We start from the raw sequence: 15,066 nt of genomic DNA, 5'->3' as shown, positions 1-15,066 counted from the left end.
ATCGTGACAAACTAAAAAGACTTGACATCTTTCTGTGCTTTAGTCTTCTAGCTGTAGCTGCTGATAAAGGGCTGAATTCTAAGTACCGCAGACCCTTGAGGATTAGTTGACCTCGCAGATAAGTCAAGGGCAGGTTTTGAGCCAAAAGCATGAAATTTTTTATGACCCTTGGATAAGTTGGGGGAGGGTTTAAACTTAGGGGGTTGCCTGAATATAATTTTGTCTTATTTTACCCAAGGCCAGATGGTGGAAAAATAACCTACTGGTAATTGTTACCTAAGAACTGTACAGTCTCTAATTTATTAAAAACTTAGTAAAAGATCCTAAGATACATTTTTATTCATTAACTTTTTAAATTCTGATCTTCACATTCTTTTTGTAAACACTATCAGAGTAAGTGCTCTGTAAACAACATACCAATAGAACCATTACTCATAACCTTCTTTAAGGTACCTGGTGTGTCAAGCCAGAGGCTCCACATATAACCCATAACTGGAAGTGTGCAATTCAATTCACAACGAAGGGACAAGATACAAGGAATGAGCATGAGGAAGCACAACTACACATAGTTGCAACCTGATTTACTCAGTAGTAGACCTATTGCTTTCCATGGGTTTTGTTAAGTAATGGTGTGCTGAACTGTAGCTTTGGACTTTGTTTCAGATGGAAATGAGGATTACATTCTGGTGTGTTAAAAACCAGACCACTGTCAAACATTTGCAAAATGGATGGAGGGTGCAGAAGGGTTGGGTGTGAATTTGCCAAAGAGAACAAGGCTTGCTTGATTTAAATGGAAGTTTTGAGCCCTGGCTGGCTTTTTTTCTCAGGAGGAATGAAAATGTTAACTTTGGCTGCAGCTTGCAGCCTGGTTGAGACTAATTGCCCTGTAATTTCTCTGTATTGTCCTGTACTGGGGTTCTCCTGGCTACTGGGATGTACTTGAACAACCCTGACCCCTGATTGACCTACAGATAAGGTGAGGAGATGATTTACACTGAATTCATTGGCAGAAATTTCTTGCCTAATATGGTAATTCTTCTGAGTGGAAAGCACTTACAGGTCCAAGCCTATTTATACATGGATTTGACTCAACACAAATGGCCCTGCAAATGAGAAGGAATATGCTGATCCCTGGAGAAGAGGAAAATGCATCCCTTTAAAATCAGTTTAAAAAACTGAAAAGTCCTTTAACAATAGCCTCCTTAATGAGAGAGAGAGGGTAGCTGGCTCACAATCCATCAATCTGTGTCTCTCCAGCAGACCCCTCCCTTCTCCCTGAGAAGGTGAAAAAAGGTGATCATTTTGCATTGGTGAAGGAAGGGGCTGAGTGAAGTGCCTTTGTAAGCTCTTGGAGGACAACGGATTGTTGGATTGTCTTCTTAATGACTGTTACCTTACATCACAAAAGTCAGCAAGGCTGTTTCTGAATCACTGGAGCAAAGAAACTTTGTTTTTTAAATGGATTTGCTATAGTGCTTTTTTTGCCATCCAAGTGAGTGCTTGAAACCCACTCGAGTAATTAGCCAAGCTGTATATTTGAATGGGGGGATTTTTGTCTATTTCCCCCTTTCTTTGGCAACCCCCTTGTGATTTGTTCCTGTTGGAGGAACTTGCAGAGCATGATATGCAAATAGAAGTAGATAGTGAGAAAACCACCACTTTGCCTTGCATGAACAAAATGCCTTCGAAGGAAATAAAATGCCCTCACTTACTAGACTAGAGGTATAACCTAGTTATCCACGGATTTTTCACCTGTGGTTTTATCTCAATGTGATAAGACCTTTTAAAGGAAAAAAGTTGTTTAACAATCATCTCATTAGTGTGGGAGAGGGCAGCTGACAGATAATCCATCAATCATTCTCTCTCCAGGCACTTAGAACAGCTTCACTTGGAGGCAAGCGACCCCTCCCTTCCCCTGAGCATGTGAAAGAATGCAAGTGATTCTCACTTCCTCTGCATTCTTTCCCTGTGCCATGCTGCCTTAGAGTGAAGCCTTTCTGAGCGTCTGGAGAGAGGATGATTGATTGCCTAATGCAGGGGTGCCCAAACCCTGGCCCGGGGGCCACTTGTGGCCCTCAGGGGCTCCCAGTCAGGCCCTCTGGGAGCCCCCAGTCTACAATGAGCTTCTGACCCTCCAGAAACTTGCTGGAGCCCATGCTGGCCCGATGCAGCTGCTCTCAGCATGAGGACGACTGTTCAGCCTCTCACCTGAGCTGTGGGACAAGGGCTCTCTCCACTACTTGCTGTTTCACATCTGTGATGCAGCAGTGGCAGAGAAGGCAAGTCTGGCCTTTCTTTGTGCAAGGCCTTTTATAGGTCTTGGGCTACTGCAAGACCTTCATTCATTCATATAAGTTCCATCTCTAATAAATTTCCATCTCTAATAAATTTACATAATTTCATTTATGTAAATTTATTCAAATTTTAAATGTAAATTAATTTTAAATGACTGAGCAAAGGGACATTGTTTTTTAAATGAATTTCCTTTAACATGATTTTTGGTATCCACTTGTGTGTGATGGGAACAGATCCCTCATGGATATGGAGGCTCAACCTGTATAGAAAACTAAATTTTTGTACTTGAGTCTGTAGTAATTCCATTTTCTTCCTTAAAAGGGACCGGGCTCCTTTTGTGCTGACATCAGATATGGCCTATGTCATCAATGGTGGTGAAAAACCTACTATTCGTTTCCAGTTGTTTATAGATCTTTGCTGCCAGGCATATAACCTAATAAGGAAACGAGCCAACCTTTTTCTTAATCTGCTGTCACTGGTAAGAGTTTTATATAACTGGTTGATGAACTACATGATTCTAAACCTTTTTGCTAGTGTGTGTTACTGAATAGGACTGTTTACTAGTTTTCTGCTGATGTGATGTATTTTACTATGTATATGTTTCTTCTAAGAGTGGTAGGGTACAAATTCTTTTAAGACAGTGATGTAGTATTCAAGGATAGGAAGGTCCACTTTAGAATTACACAACAATTAAATTACACCACAACTGTAGATTTAAAGTTCCTATTTTGGAGATTAAGCAGTAGCTTTTTAAAAAAAACTGTACAAGTCTTACCTTCATTTTAACATAGCTGTTCCCTCTCTAGATGTTGTCTTCAGGATTACCAGAACTTAATGGACCTCAAGACTTGAAATATGTCCAGGATGCTCTTCAGCCTCAAACTACAGATGCTGAAGCTACTATCTTCTTTACAAGGTGCCACAGAAACAGTTATTTAAAAAAAACAAACCATTGTGCATGAGCATTTTCATCTGTTATAATGCTGTGTCTGAAGAGGTTTTGTATTTGCTGTTTGAGACGAACAGGCCCAAATATGTTTTCGAAATCTGTTTTTGCACTTGGGCAACCAAGGTCAGGAAGCTATGTTGAATATAGCACAAACATAATTTTTCAAACAATTTTGGAAGGCAGTTTTAAGAAAAACAATTGGTTTCCCTCATTTTTGTTGTTAAATTGGCGTATGTTTTTCTTAGGGAAAAAGAATTGAGATTGGTTACAACAGCTTATTTTCCCAAATTAGTAGTTACCACCTCATTTGTCCAATCCTGAGCTGTTTTACTTCTGGTGGAAACCACAAGCTTTTATGCTGTGAAAACATATGTGTAATTCTGGCCATAATCTGGGAAATTGTGATTGAGACATACAAAATTATGCAGGGGATGGACAGAGTAGATAGAGAGATGCTCTTTACACTCTCACATAACACCAGAACCAGGGGACTTCCACTAAAATTGAGTGTTGGCAGAGTTAGGACAGAGAAAAGAAAATATTTCTTTACTCAGCATGTGGTTGGTCTGTGGAACTCCGTGCCACAACATGGGTTGATGGCATCTGGCCTAGATGCCTGTAAAAGGGGATTGGACAAATTTCTGGAGGAAAAATCCATTACAGGTTACAAGCCATAATGGGTATGTGCAACCTCCTGATTTTAGAAATGGGCTATGTCAGAATGCCAGATGCAAGGGAGGGAACCAGGATGCAAGTCTCTTGTTGCCTTGTGTGCTCCATCGGGCATTTGGTAGGCCACTGTGAGATACAGGAAGCTGGACTAGATGGGCCTATGGCCTGATCCAGTGGGGCTCTTCTTATGTTCTTAATGTACCTGTGCTGCTTTAGACTTGGGTTTCGGTAACAGCAACCTCCTGTAGCAAAATAGATTTTGAAATCAAAGAAGTTTCAAAATATGGAACAGAGTTGTAGTTTCAAGAAGAAAAATCTGCTGCATGTACATAAGCTTTTCGGTGCAATAATTACCTGAATTGTGACCATTGTGATGTTGCATTTTGTTTTTTGACAAGATGTTTTAATGAAAAGTGTGGCCACCATGATGAAAGTACTGTATTAGAACAGTTATTTGACATTCAAGTTGTAAATTAACTCATCAGTTGTCCTCATATTGGGTTTTGTAAATGCACGCATAGCATGTACCAGAATCCAATTTGTTTCTTTTCTGTTTTAGACTGATAGAATCAAGTTTGGGAAGTGTTGCAACAAAGTTTAATTTCTTCATTCACAACCTTGCTCAGCTACGTTTTTCAGGCCTTCCTTCCAATGATGAGCCCATCCTCTCTTTCTCTCCCAAAACATATTCACTTAAGCAAGATGGCCGTATCAAAGAAGTGTCTGTGTTTACATACCACAAGAGATACAACCCAGATAAATACTATGTAAGTGTTTAGATTATATTCTGATGCTCAAAGTGTTTTTCTGCAGCTCCTATATCACTTCTATCTGAGAGCCTCCAAGGGATTCCTGGGAAGTGGATGTTCCATGGTTGCTCATTCTTGCCATATTGCAACATATGAGGTTTACCTGAAGAACAAGGAAGGAGACATAATAAACAAGTTTAGGGAGGAGTTGCATCACATTAGTAATAAAATTGAGACATCTTCAAGGGTTGTGTCATATCTGGGCCCAGAATAGGTCTGTGTGTGGATTGCAGAGCACCTGCTGTGGATTATCTACATCTGCTGAATTAGCTGGCTGATGTTGGGAGCAAGATTGAACTTTTCCTTGCCAGGGAGGTGGAGACAGAACCTCCCAGACGCCTTTAGTCCTCTGGCCAAGGCCAGAAGATGTCTCAACTGCTTCACAGCCCAAGCCTATGCATGTCTACTTAGAAGTAAGTCCCGTTAGAGCACTGGTTCCCAACCTTTAGGAGCCCAGGGACCACTAAGGCAAAATTTTGAGACGGTGGGGACTACCTGCAACCCCTCCACCCTAGCACACAAAAAATACAATTAAATTTGTAATACATAAGAAGATTGTTTAATAATTAATGTGATGGTTGTGCTTGCATTTGCTTCACTAGCTGTGAAAGTCTTCCTGTTCCTTCTCCTCCTCCTTCTTATTACTCCATTCCTCCCCTCCTGTGGTGGCTGCGGCAGCCCCCCCCCCCCGCCCAAGAGACTTCCCAGGCTGGCTGCAGTCCTGATTTGACTTCTGAAAAACCAGGCTGTGAGGGCTCACCTCAAGGCACAGGGTCAAGGAATGGAGGCAGCAGGCTGGAGGCAGCGGCAGCAGGGCACCTTTCCTCTGCATGCAGCTGAGCCAGGAGGCTGCACAAATGCATGCACCTTACAAGGCGCCTGCGCTTCACTTTTTCGCTTGTCTGGGCACTCACAGACAAGGGAAGGGAGGTGGAGGGGCGAGGCAGGTGACGAAGAAAGGCTATGCTCTCATTGGCTCTGAGCTGCTCTGATTGGCTGCTGGCGCTGCAGAGGCTTTTTTCTTCCTGGAAGGTCATTTTTTCTTTTTTCACTAGAGAGGTTGCGGACCACCTGGGAGGGCGCTGCAGACCACCAGTGGTCCGTGGACCATGGGTTGAGAACCCTAGCGTTAGTCAGTGGGGCTTACACCCAGGAACGTGTGGATAGGATTGGGTTGTTAGTCTCTGGAACATACTAACATAGAGTGTAATCGAATATAGAAAGAGTTCTCCTCATGCTGGGTGGGTATGTTCTTGGCTTCCTGTTCACATATATAGCACATGCTCATTGGACTTAATTTGCAAACAGCCAGGCCCGTGCTGTGCTGTTGCATTTCACCAATGGAGTTAGCATTCCTGTGCTCCCTGTAAAATTTTATATAAGGTCTGTAGTCCTGAGAAACAGGGAACTATTATTTAATACAACTGCAAGTCCTGATATTCTTGTTCTTAAAGCATTAAAACTCATTGTCCATCAGATGATTGTAAAATGGATAGAATAGAAAATTGAGACATGTATAATGTATTAACATTTGCTTTATTTGGCAGATCTATGTTGTCAGAGTTTTAAGAGAGGGGCAAGCTGAACCTATGTTCATCTTTCGGACATTTGATGAATTTCAGGAACTCCACAACAAGCTTGGCATCCTGTTTCCTCTTTGGAAATTACCTGGGTATGTTTCTAAGCAAAGGAATTTGGGGTTTAAACATTGAATCTGCTTAATTTTCCTGTGTCTTCCACAAGTAAATTTTCTGTGTGTGGATGCAATGTTTTCTGTCTTCAATGTGTATAATTTGCCAAACCATGGATTGAATCTGGAACTTTGTAAAGCATGTGCTCAGCTGCTTTGTGGTTCTTTCTTGTGAGCAAGGGCTGATTTGTGGTCATTCCATTCATAAATTCATCTGTAAGCAAAAGGCAAAAAGCAACTTATAGGGGGGAGGGGAATGATAGAATTTGGATCGAAGCAGGCAGAAGACCACTGAGCAGAGCCTTGAGTATCTCTTTGCCAAGCTCAGTGTTGAAGGTGAGTCACGGGGTGGGAAAGTTTGAGAACCACTGGATTATACCACCCTCTGGTACTAAAAAGCAATACTTCAGCATTGTAATTTCATTCAAAAGTAAAGATTGTTTGTGGCTACCGACTGTTGATACAGGTTTATTTTATCTGTCTTGTAGCTTTCCTAGTAAGATGGTTTTAGGAAGGACTCACATAAAGGATGTGGCAGCCAAAAGGAAAGTGGAGCTGAACAGCTACATACAGAGTTTAATGAATGCATCAACAGATGTATCAGAGGTGATTTTTACACAGTATATAAGTGTCTTTACTTTTGGCTCATATCGGAAACAGTTGGTTTTAATATAACACTTAATTTTTTTTACAATTCCAGTGTGATCTTGTGTATACTTTCTTCCATCCTTTACTTCGTGATGAAAAAGCTGAAGGGATTGATGGAATAGCTAAGTGTGCAGGTAAGAAGACTGTTTTTACTGTTTTAAAGCATGATATGGATAACTGTGACTTGAACTCCAGAGCCCCCTTCCCTAACCTTCAGAGTGGCTTTTTGTGGGGTCCAAAGGGTCCAAATGGCCAATCAGGAGGCTGTTTGCTTCTGTGTGTGACCTGTGATGATTGAGCTCCCCTTGCATCCTTATTTTTTCCCCATATGTTTCTGTTAAGGAACTTCTTGGTGTAAGGTTCAGAAGTAAGATTCCCTGAGACACTTTGAATTTAGTGCCATTGCAGAAAGACCTTATGTCTAAGAAGAAGATTGCTTTGTGTATTCCCTGTCTTCAACCAATTTCCAGCAGTAGGTCCTAGCCAGCCTACCTACTGGAATTGATGTACACCTGATCCAAGCCCACCAGATCAGATAGAATGGCAAGTAGGAACACCCAAGTGGCTGTAAACTATCCAACCGGATGGACCAGTGATGACATTGAACTTAGGTGCCTTACTGACAAGCTTGGGTGAGTTCCAGCTTGACTCAGAGAATGCATCCATGTGAGATCAGTTCTCAGCAGCCTCTCTGGGGATCAGAGGGGTAATGGACCTCTCAGTGGATCCTGGAGTGAGATTTAGATGTGTTAAGGAATGCTTTTGATTTTTCCTGTACTACTTGTGCATTTGCCAAGGTGTGCACTTGTACACTGTTGACACCAAAACCATTTTCGAAGCCTGCTTGTTCTTTTCTCCTTGTATTATTCAACACCTCCACCTCCTTTTATATTTCTGATAAACTCTTTTTGTGATCTAACTCTTTGATTGAATTCATCTACAGGTAGAGCCTTTTCCCAGGGTTCCTTGAATACATGCTGGCTGTTTAGGTTTAGGGGGAATTGTCCATGTAACTGGAGATTTTCAAGGACTGTTTTTCTCTGCCTTTTCTTCATGGTGGCAGTGGAGTCTATTCATTTTGGCCCTGGCATAAGGCAGATTGGGAAAGGGAATGAGACACTAGTTTCAGGGCTTCCCATACTCCAAACTCCATAACCTATTAAGACAAAACCAGATATTTGTTTTCCTCTAGAATTGATATGATTAAAATGTCTCCTTTCAGACTCATCCATCATGAATCTAAATGTTTGTAATACTGGTAGTTCTGATAGAGGACAGGTAAATTTGAAAATCCAACAGAGAGAGGCGCTATGTTGGTGTGTGCTCTTCAGCCAGTCCTACTCTGAAACTATGGCCTTCTCTGAAACTATGGTCCATCAAATTATTGTTTGGATAATTTGTGGCATGTTGTGGTTTAAAGTAGAGTGGTTTAAATGTCATAAACTACATACCTACATGGCTTTTATGACAGAGGATGGCAAGTACTATAACTAGGGCAAATTCTTACTCATTAAGAGAGAACATGTCACTTTAATTGTGTTTTAGATGCAAATCCTTCAAGTCCCACATCAGGTAAAGTTGGAGGAGAAGTGAAGCTGTCCATCTCATACAGGAACAGCACTCTGTTTATCATGGTGATGCACATTAAAGATCTGGTAAGTACAAAAATGAATTTGCAATCAAATTGGAAAGTGTATAAGACATCATATACTGTTTGTTTAAACACACACCCACATAAACCACAAAACACTACATGTAAATCTCTTGAAGAACGTCAGATTAATTTAAAGATGAACTCTAGAGTCCCAGTGTTTTGTTCTGAAATTAGTTTTGTCTTTTGGTTTTTGTAAATTTTTAAAAAAATGTTGTCTTGCTTTTAGGTTACTGATGATGGTGCAGACCCAAATCCATATGTAAAAACATACCTGCTTCCAGATGTACATAAAACATCTAAACGGAAAACCAAAATAGCACGGAAGACCAGAAATCCAACATTCAATGAAATGGTAAACTGAAATATGCTGTGTAGGACGATTGCTTTTGAAAAACTACTGAATAATCTTGCACATATTTGGTATCTGGAACAAGCTGAGGGCTGTCAAGGAATTGTGTGTGTGTCATAAATGAGAAAAGTCTCCCCTGTTCTAGAGCAGCATTTCACAACCAGTGGTACTTGTACAACTAGTGGCACTTGAAGTGGTGTCCAGAGGTACACATGGGACTCCCAGACCCCCACCATCTGGCAGTGAGACCAGCAATGCAATGCGACAAGCAGCAGTAGGAGGTTCAGCCCAGCGGGCAGTGCCCCAGCGCACACTTTAAACTTGCTTGAAAAAACCCTCCCTGTCCACCCTGAACCTCTTACTGGTGTTCGTCGTGTTGTGTCTGGCCTCCCAATCCAGATGTAACTGCAGATGACGTAATCGCCAGTTACTTCCAGTGTTGCTCTTGCCTTGACACTCCGACTCACATGTGGACCATCCCTTCATTGCTAGTACCACAGAGCCTCTCCTTATTCTATGTGTTAGGTTTTTCTTCAACTTGTGTGCTTCTTAATTCAGTTTTGTTGCCTCCGTGGGTCCTGCTGTCAGGTCCCTGTGTCCTGACCTGCTGCTTTTTCTTTCCTTTTTGCTACCCTGGCTCTTGAGCCTTCATTGCAGTCATTGGCCTGCCTACTTTCCCATTATTCTTTCCCAATGTACATAACTGTTTCTGTCAGTAAAATCTGATTTGCTGCTACCAGTGATTCTTCTAAGAGAAAAACACAAAAGTAGCAAATATGGTCATGCTGAACTATAGCTAAATGAAACTGAGAATATTTGAACATTCTGTGATATAGTAGCACATTCAGCAATGACTGCACTGGTCAATTTTTAGTTTTTAATATGAGCTCTCTTCCCTGCATAACTTGAACCAATAGGTGAGTGGGGGTCGAATAAGTGCACTGGCAAGCTCCATCCCACTGATGGTGCATTGAAAAGGCCTGCCCTCTCCATAATAGCATGTGTCAATGCAGATAAGCATGGATTACAAGGAGGGTGGGGGCAGGGTTTACACACGTGTAATCGGGGGTGAGAGAGCTTGCCAGCACACTCATCCTGCCCGCACCCAGAGACGTAACTGTGGGGGCAGGGGCAGTATGTGAAGAGGGCTAAATCTGTACATTCATAGCTGACTGAAACATACAAATTGAGCACATCTGTGGATGAATTTGGATGCGAGTCTGGAGTGTGTGTGATATCCTTATTGCAAGATATTCTAGAAGATTACTTGTCTTCCAGTACTTAAAAGTTAATGCAGAAGTTGCTGCTCTAATTCTGGGTTGTAGAAATGCAAGTGGACTAGCATAAACTTGTGATAAGAAACTTGTATCAGTTGCACCTGTCCATGTGTATTCGTGGAAAGTACTGACTTGAAGTGCTGTCACTGCCCCTTTTCACAGTTGACCTTTAGTTCAACTACTGTTCCATTAAAGAGGCACCTTCTGGAAGTGAGTGGCCTCTTAAACACATTGATTAGCATATTTCAGCATTAAAGGAGTTTGCTGGTATTGGTGTCACTCTGAACAATTTAGCGATCATGTTTTAGAAAAAATTACATTCCTACAGCATTTTCTCTCAGCTGTGCAAAGCATTTAAAATCTTAATTAGTACCCCAAGCTTAATAAACCTATCTCCAAATGGTGAACTGAGATGCTGAATTTGCTTAGGCACCTAGCAAATGATTAGAAAATACAGGAATCTCCAAATCAGTTCATATTGCCCATAATTTTTATAACTTGATTCTTGCTACTGAAATTTGACTTTTTTCCCTACAGCTTGTATACAGTGGATATAGCAAAGAGACACTAAAGCAAAGGGAACTTCAACTAAGTGTCCTCAGTGCTGAATCACTCCGTGAGAACTTTTTCCTGGGTGGTGTCACTCTCTCCTTAAAGGATTTTAACTTGAACAAGGAGACGGTCAGCTGGTATCGGCTCACTGCTGTGCCATATTTGTGAACCTTACAACTCATAAAGGGGAATATAAGAACAGAATTGAATAAATTCAACTCCACTTGTGTTTGGTCACTTTTTCCTACTTGAAGATAACTTATACACTTTAGCATAAAACACCCCAATTTAGCATATAGTGGTTGGGCTAACCTTCACAATGTCTAACAGGCCTTCTGGAAAACTCTCATGGCTTTTACTGTAATGACCAACCATTGATGTAAATTAATTGTGTACATTTAATACTTGTGGGTAATGAATTTCTAAATCATGACTAGATTGTCCAAATTTGAGTATTTTTATAAATGCAGTTCAGTTGCATTTAAATTGTCCCTTGCTTTATACTTCTACCGTTGTTAGATGCAGCACTGTCATCAAAAACTGAAAAGAAAACCAAGATTAAAAAGCTGCTTCATTTAGGGAAAGTATTAGTAGCTGCACAAACTGTCAAAATGAAGATTAGATAGACAGCTGGGAAAAGTCTCACTGCATTTAGCATGAGGACTCTGTTAAACCTCTTTAAAGCTATTATCAGAATGAGTGCCAATGATGGAAGTTGTAGATTCTGGTGCCTTATTTTGTCATTCAGTTGCTTCATATACCTCATTTCTGATATTTAAAAACATTTTTCAATTCTAAAGGTTTAACAAAGTTTATCCAGCTTTTTTTAAAAAAAGGTTTTTTGTTGCATGTTTTGCTAATAAATGTGCTAATATTTTGCTTGAATGTGTTCCCTTCAATTTGTTCAGCTTGCTTAGCTCATATTTGAATGGCATTAAAATTTGAAAGCTTATCCAGTTTATGTTCTCAAATAGATAAAAGTAGTGGTAACTTGATGAACTGCAAATATTATATGCCCACACATTCAAGTGATTTATATCATGACTTGATACATTTTTCAGAAACCAGGCACTGTGGATTGTTTCAAATATTTTTGAGGATCAGTATCTAGATTGCATATAGTAGTTCCACATAAGTTGTCATATCCATTTAGCACCATATGATTCAGATTTTTATTTCAAAGAACAGAAGACCACAGTACCATTGTTGGTAGAGAATGAATTGCACTAGAGATACGGGGGGGGGGGTGGACACCTCCAACCAGACATGACAGGTGTAATTTCCATAAGTAATAAGGGAGTATCTGCCAAGCACTTTCATTTTATTAGAACTTGGCTTCATGCTATTGAAATGAATGGAAGATGCTTTGCACCATCCCAGTGGATTGCACCCTAAATTCACAGAATTTTTTCCCCTTTTGTTCAAATTTGTAACATTTAATGGTAGCTGGATGTAACTGCAATTTATTGTGTCCAATAAAAATTAGCTGATGTAGGAAGTTTAAATTGCACATTATTTTTGAATGCTAAAGCCCAAATACTCAAACAAAAGAGACAAGGATGCAGTATCTCAACTGTCCAAAACAAACTTAAATCAAAATATGCAATGATAAATGAAGATATGTAGACAATGACAATCTTTATTTTCGTTGCCCAGCAATGAAATGTGCTTTAATTTATTTCCCCTAAAGTATAGTGACCAATCCCTGTATTCAAGCCCAGTGTAGCAAAGTGCAGTGGGAAAGTGCACATGAATTTTTTGGTGCCTAAAACACTCATGGTCCAATTGTACAGTATAGCCTTGGAACGTTTCTTTGAATGTTAACAACATTGTGGCTAACAGAAGCTACTTAACATAAGAATCCTAGTTTTATTAGCTATATAATATTTTCAGTATGTAAATAGTAACCTAAATAGAATAGACTAACTAGATTGTATTTCCTGCTCACTTGATGCTTTGTGAGACTCATTCCATTCCATCCCATCAACAGAACCACAAGTCATTTAAACACAGGAAAGTAGACTACTGTTTTTGTGAAACATTCCATTAACTGAAAGCAATATATACTGCTTTTTTGCAGTCTGTTACTAGAGCACACACAGTATCTTAACAGCACAAAGTTAGATTTAAAAGCCTCTTAATAACATTGGTTTGCAACTGCAACACTCTCATCTGAATGCTGGTTAGAGTATGTACTGTACCTTCATGGTAGCTTTTGCCAGTGTCCATAGCTATGTCTATGCCTTGGCCCACTCTCACTTTTCAGAATAACACATTGGCTAAAGTCTTCAGGCACATTTTTAAAACACTCGTGCACACACCCTGTTCTTCCATTGCCGTTACAAATAATGGAGGAAAAACATTAACTTTGCAGCTCTGCATTTATAGTGGTGTGATACAGAAACAGTACATGATTCTCTAAGTTTGAAAATACAGTCTGTGTCTGAAAGCTGACATAGATGGGGGGGGGAGACAGATAATGGGATGAAATGTAACACTCAACTAATTTGTTCTTAAATCTCATGGCATTTTAATATTTTGTTCAAGTAAAATAGTATGCAATATATACTGATTGCAACCAGAAATAGATTTCTGTGTACATTTGTTTTGAGGAAGACATCTTACTGTAAGAAATAAGACCTCCACATTTTCTGTACTAAGTAATCTGGCTTGGAGTTTGCACTGAGGTTTTTTATTACTGCCTTTTTATGATTGACACGTATATATATGAAAGCATGAATGATCTTTGATACTTCTCTATTTTTAAAATTAAAATGGTGTAGAAATCTTTGTACTTTGCCTTAAAACTGACTGCTCTTTCTAAGATATATTCAGTGCAGCTCTCAGATTGAAGTCCTATTTCTGGTAGTTGCAAAATATGGTCACAGTTCAGGACAGAGTTGTGCTTAAGCCCACTGCAATATCAGCGGACTTAAGTCTGTATTGGATTGCAACCTATGCATGTTACATGGAGGAAAAACATTTAGGCAATATTGTACCATTCTCATAATCCATAGGAATTTGATGCTTTGTACTCATACTGTGACTAAAAATAGGGCAAGGTTTTATAGATAATAAACTTCATTGGGAGCAAATGTAGAGGTTTGCCTTGAATTGTCGATCTACAAGAACCAAATACTTCAGTTATATTACACTGATAACTAATTAGGATGTACAGTATTTCTATCAATATCCTAACCCATAATATATGGGTGAAATGTGACTCCATAACTGTCCTACAATTACATTAAATACTATTCTGGAATAAATAATGTGGTGTCTTTTGTTTCTGCCCTCCACATACACCATGGTGTGTGTTAGCCAAAAATATTATTTTTCTGTGCCAGTAGGATACTTTAGTATATATCTTGAAATGCAGAACTCATTGCTGCAGACTGGTCTAGAATTGGTTGTTCAATTCAATCTGAAATTGTTTTTATATTGTTACATGTGTGAGCCCCTCTTCCCTAAGCTTTGAGAAGTTTCAGGAACCATTTCTATCCAGGCTTCCTTTGGAGGAGAGATCACTGCAGATGTAATAACAGGGGCGAAAACACTTTATTCAAGTTGAGCACTGAATGAAAGTACATCCTGCAAGCAGTAGTAGATTATATCCATTTCTAGGGAGTTCCACTGAACCCCAAGATGTTCAAGTAAGAGAACTTCGGCTCTCAACTTCCATTTTGGGTTTTTGCCTCAAGATATCTCTACACATGGAAGCTGCCTTTTTTCTTTCACTGGCCACCGCAGAAAGGGAGTTGGGGAAGGAATTGCCTTGTGTCTCTGCCACTTTCCTCAGGTGCTTGCTCAAATTTTACCAGCTTATTCATTATTTATTTATAATGCCTTAGATCAGCAGTTCTCAAATTGTGGGTCGTGACCCAATTTCTGGTGGGTCTGACAGAGCCTTCAATTAAAACATGGGTGATGGAATGATCAGATAACTAATTGCCTCAAACCCTGATGCTATTCAAAAATCAGGTAGCTGCTAATTGCCCTGCAAACAGCTGAGCACCTGAGGTTTGCAAGCTTGTGTATATACAGGGAGATAAATGTTTGAGTGGCTTTTTTCTGGTGCATTTTTCCCAAGTCCATCAATGACAGATATGGGCTGATTCTCAGGATGTTATCCATGATTTGCCAGTTGACTCCTAGTTGGTGGCTCCTGGTC

At 40.0% G+C, this 15,066-nt stretch overlaps 1 protein-coding gene across 2 annotated transcripts in view; it reads left to right on the top strand.

Moving 5' to 3' along the window:
• PIK3C2A (phosphatidylinositol-4-phosphate 3-kinase catalytic subunit type 2 alpha) overlaps nucleotides 1-14,155 on the top strand; it is a 66,676-nt gene extending 52,521 nt beyond the window's left edge. For both annotated transcript variants that reach the window (XM_066640764.1, XM_066640755.1), the window contains 9 exons: nucleotides 2,617-2,773; nucleotides 3,102-3,211; nucleotides 4,476-4,683; nucleotides 6,273-6,397; nucleotides 6,904-7,021; nucleotides 7,116-7,197; nucleotides 8,609-8,718; nucleotides 8,944-9,069; nucleotides 10,881-14,155. In XM_066640764.1, coding sequence (XP_066496861.1) covers nucleotides 2,617-2,773; nucleotides 3,102-3,211; nucleotides 4,476-4,683; nucleotides 6,273-6,397; nucleotides 6,904-7,021; nucleotides 7,116-7,197; nucleotides 8,609-8,718; nucleotides 8,944-9,069; nucleotides 10,881-11,063 — 1,219 coding nt within the window. In that variant the 3' untranslated portion in view covers nucleotides 11,064-14,155. The remainder of the gene's footprint in view (nucleotides 1-2,616; nucleotides 2,774-3,101; nucleotides 3,212-4,475; nucleotides 4,684-6,272; nucleotides 6,398-6,903; nucleotides 7,022-7,115; nucleotides 7,198-8,608; nucleotides 8,719-8,943; nucleotides 9,070-10,880) is intronic.
• Nucleotides 14,156-15,066: the final 911 nt, after the last annotated feature.

Source organism: Tiliqua scincoides, chromosome 1, assembly GCF_035046505.1.
Source record: "Tiliqua scincoides isolate rTilSci1 chromosome 1, rTilSci1.hap2, whole genome shotgun sequence".
Classification (NCBI taxonomy): Eukaryota; Metazoa; Chordata; class Lepidosauria; order Squamata; family Scincidae; genus Tiliqua; species Tiliqua scincoides.
The sequence above is the reverse complement of the archived record's forward strand: the minus strand, read 5'-3'. Positions and strand labels throughout refer to the sequence as shown.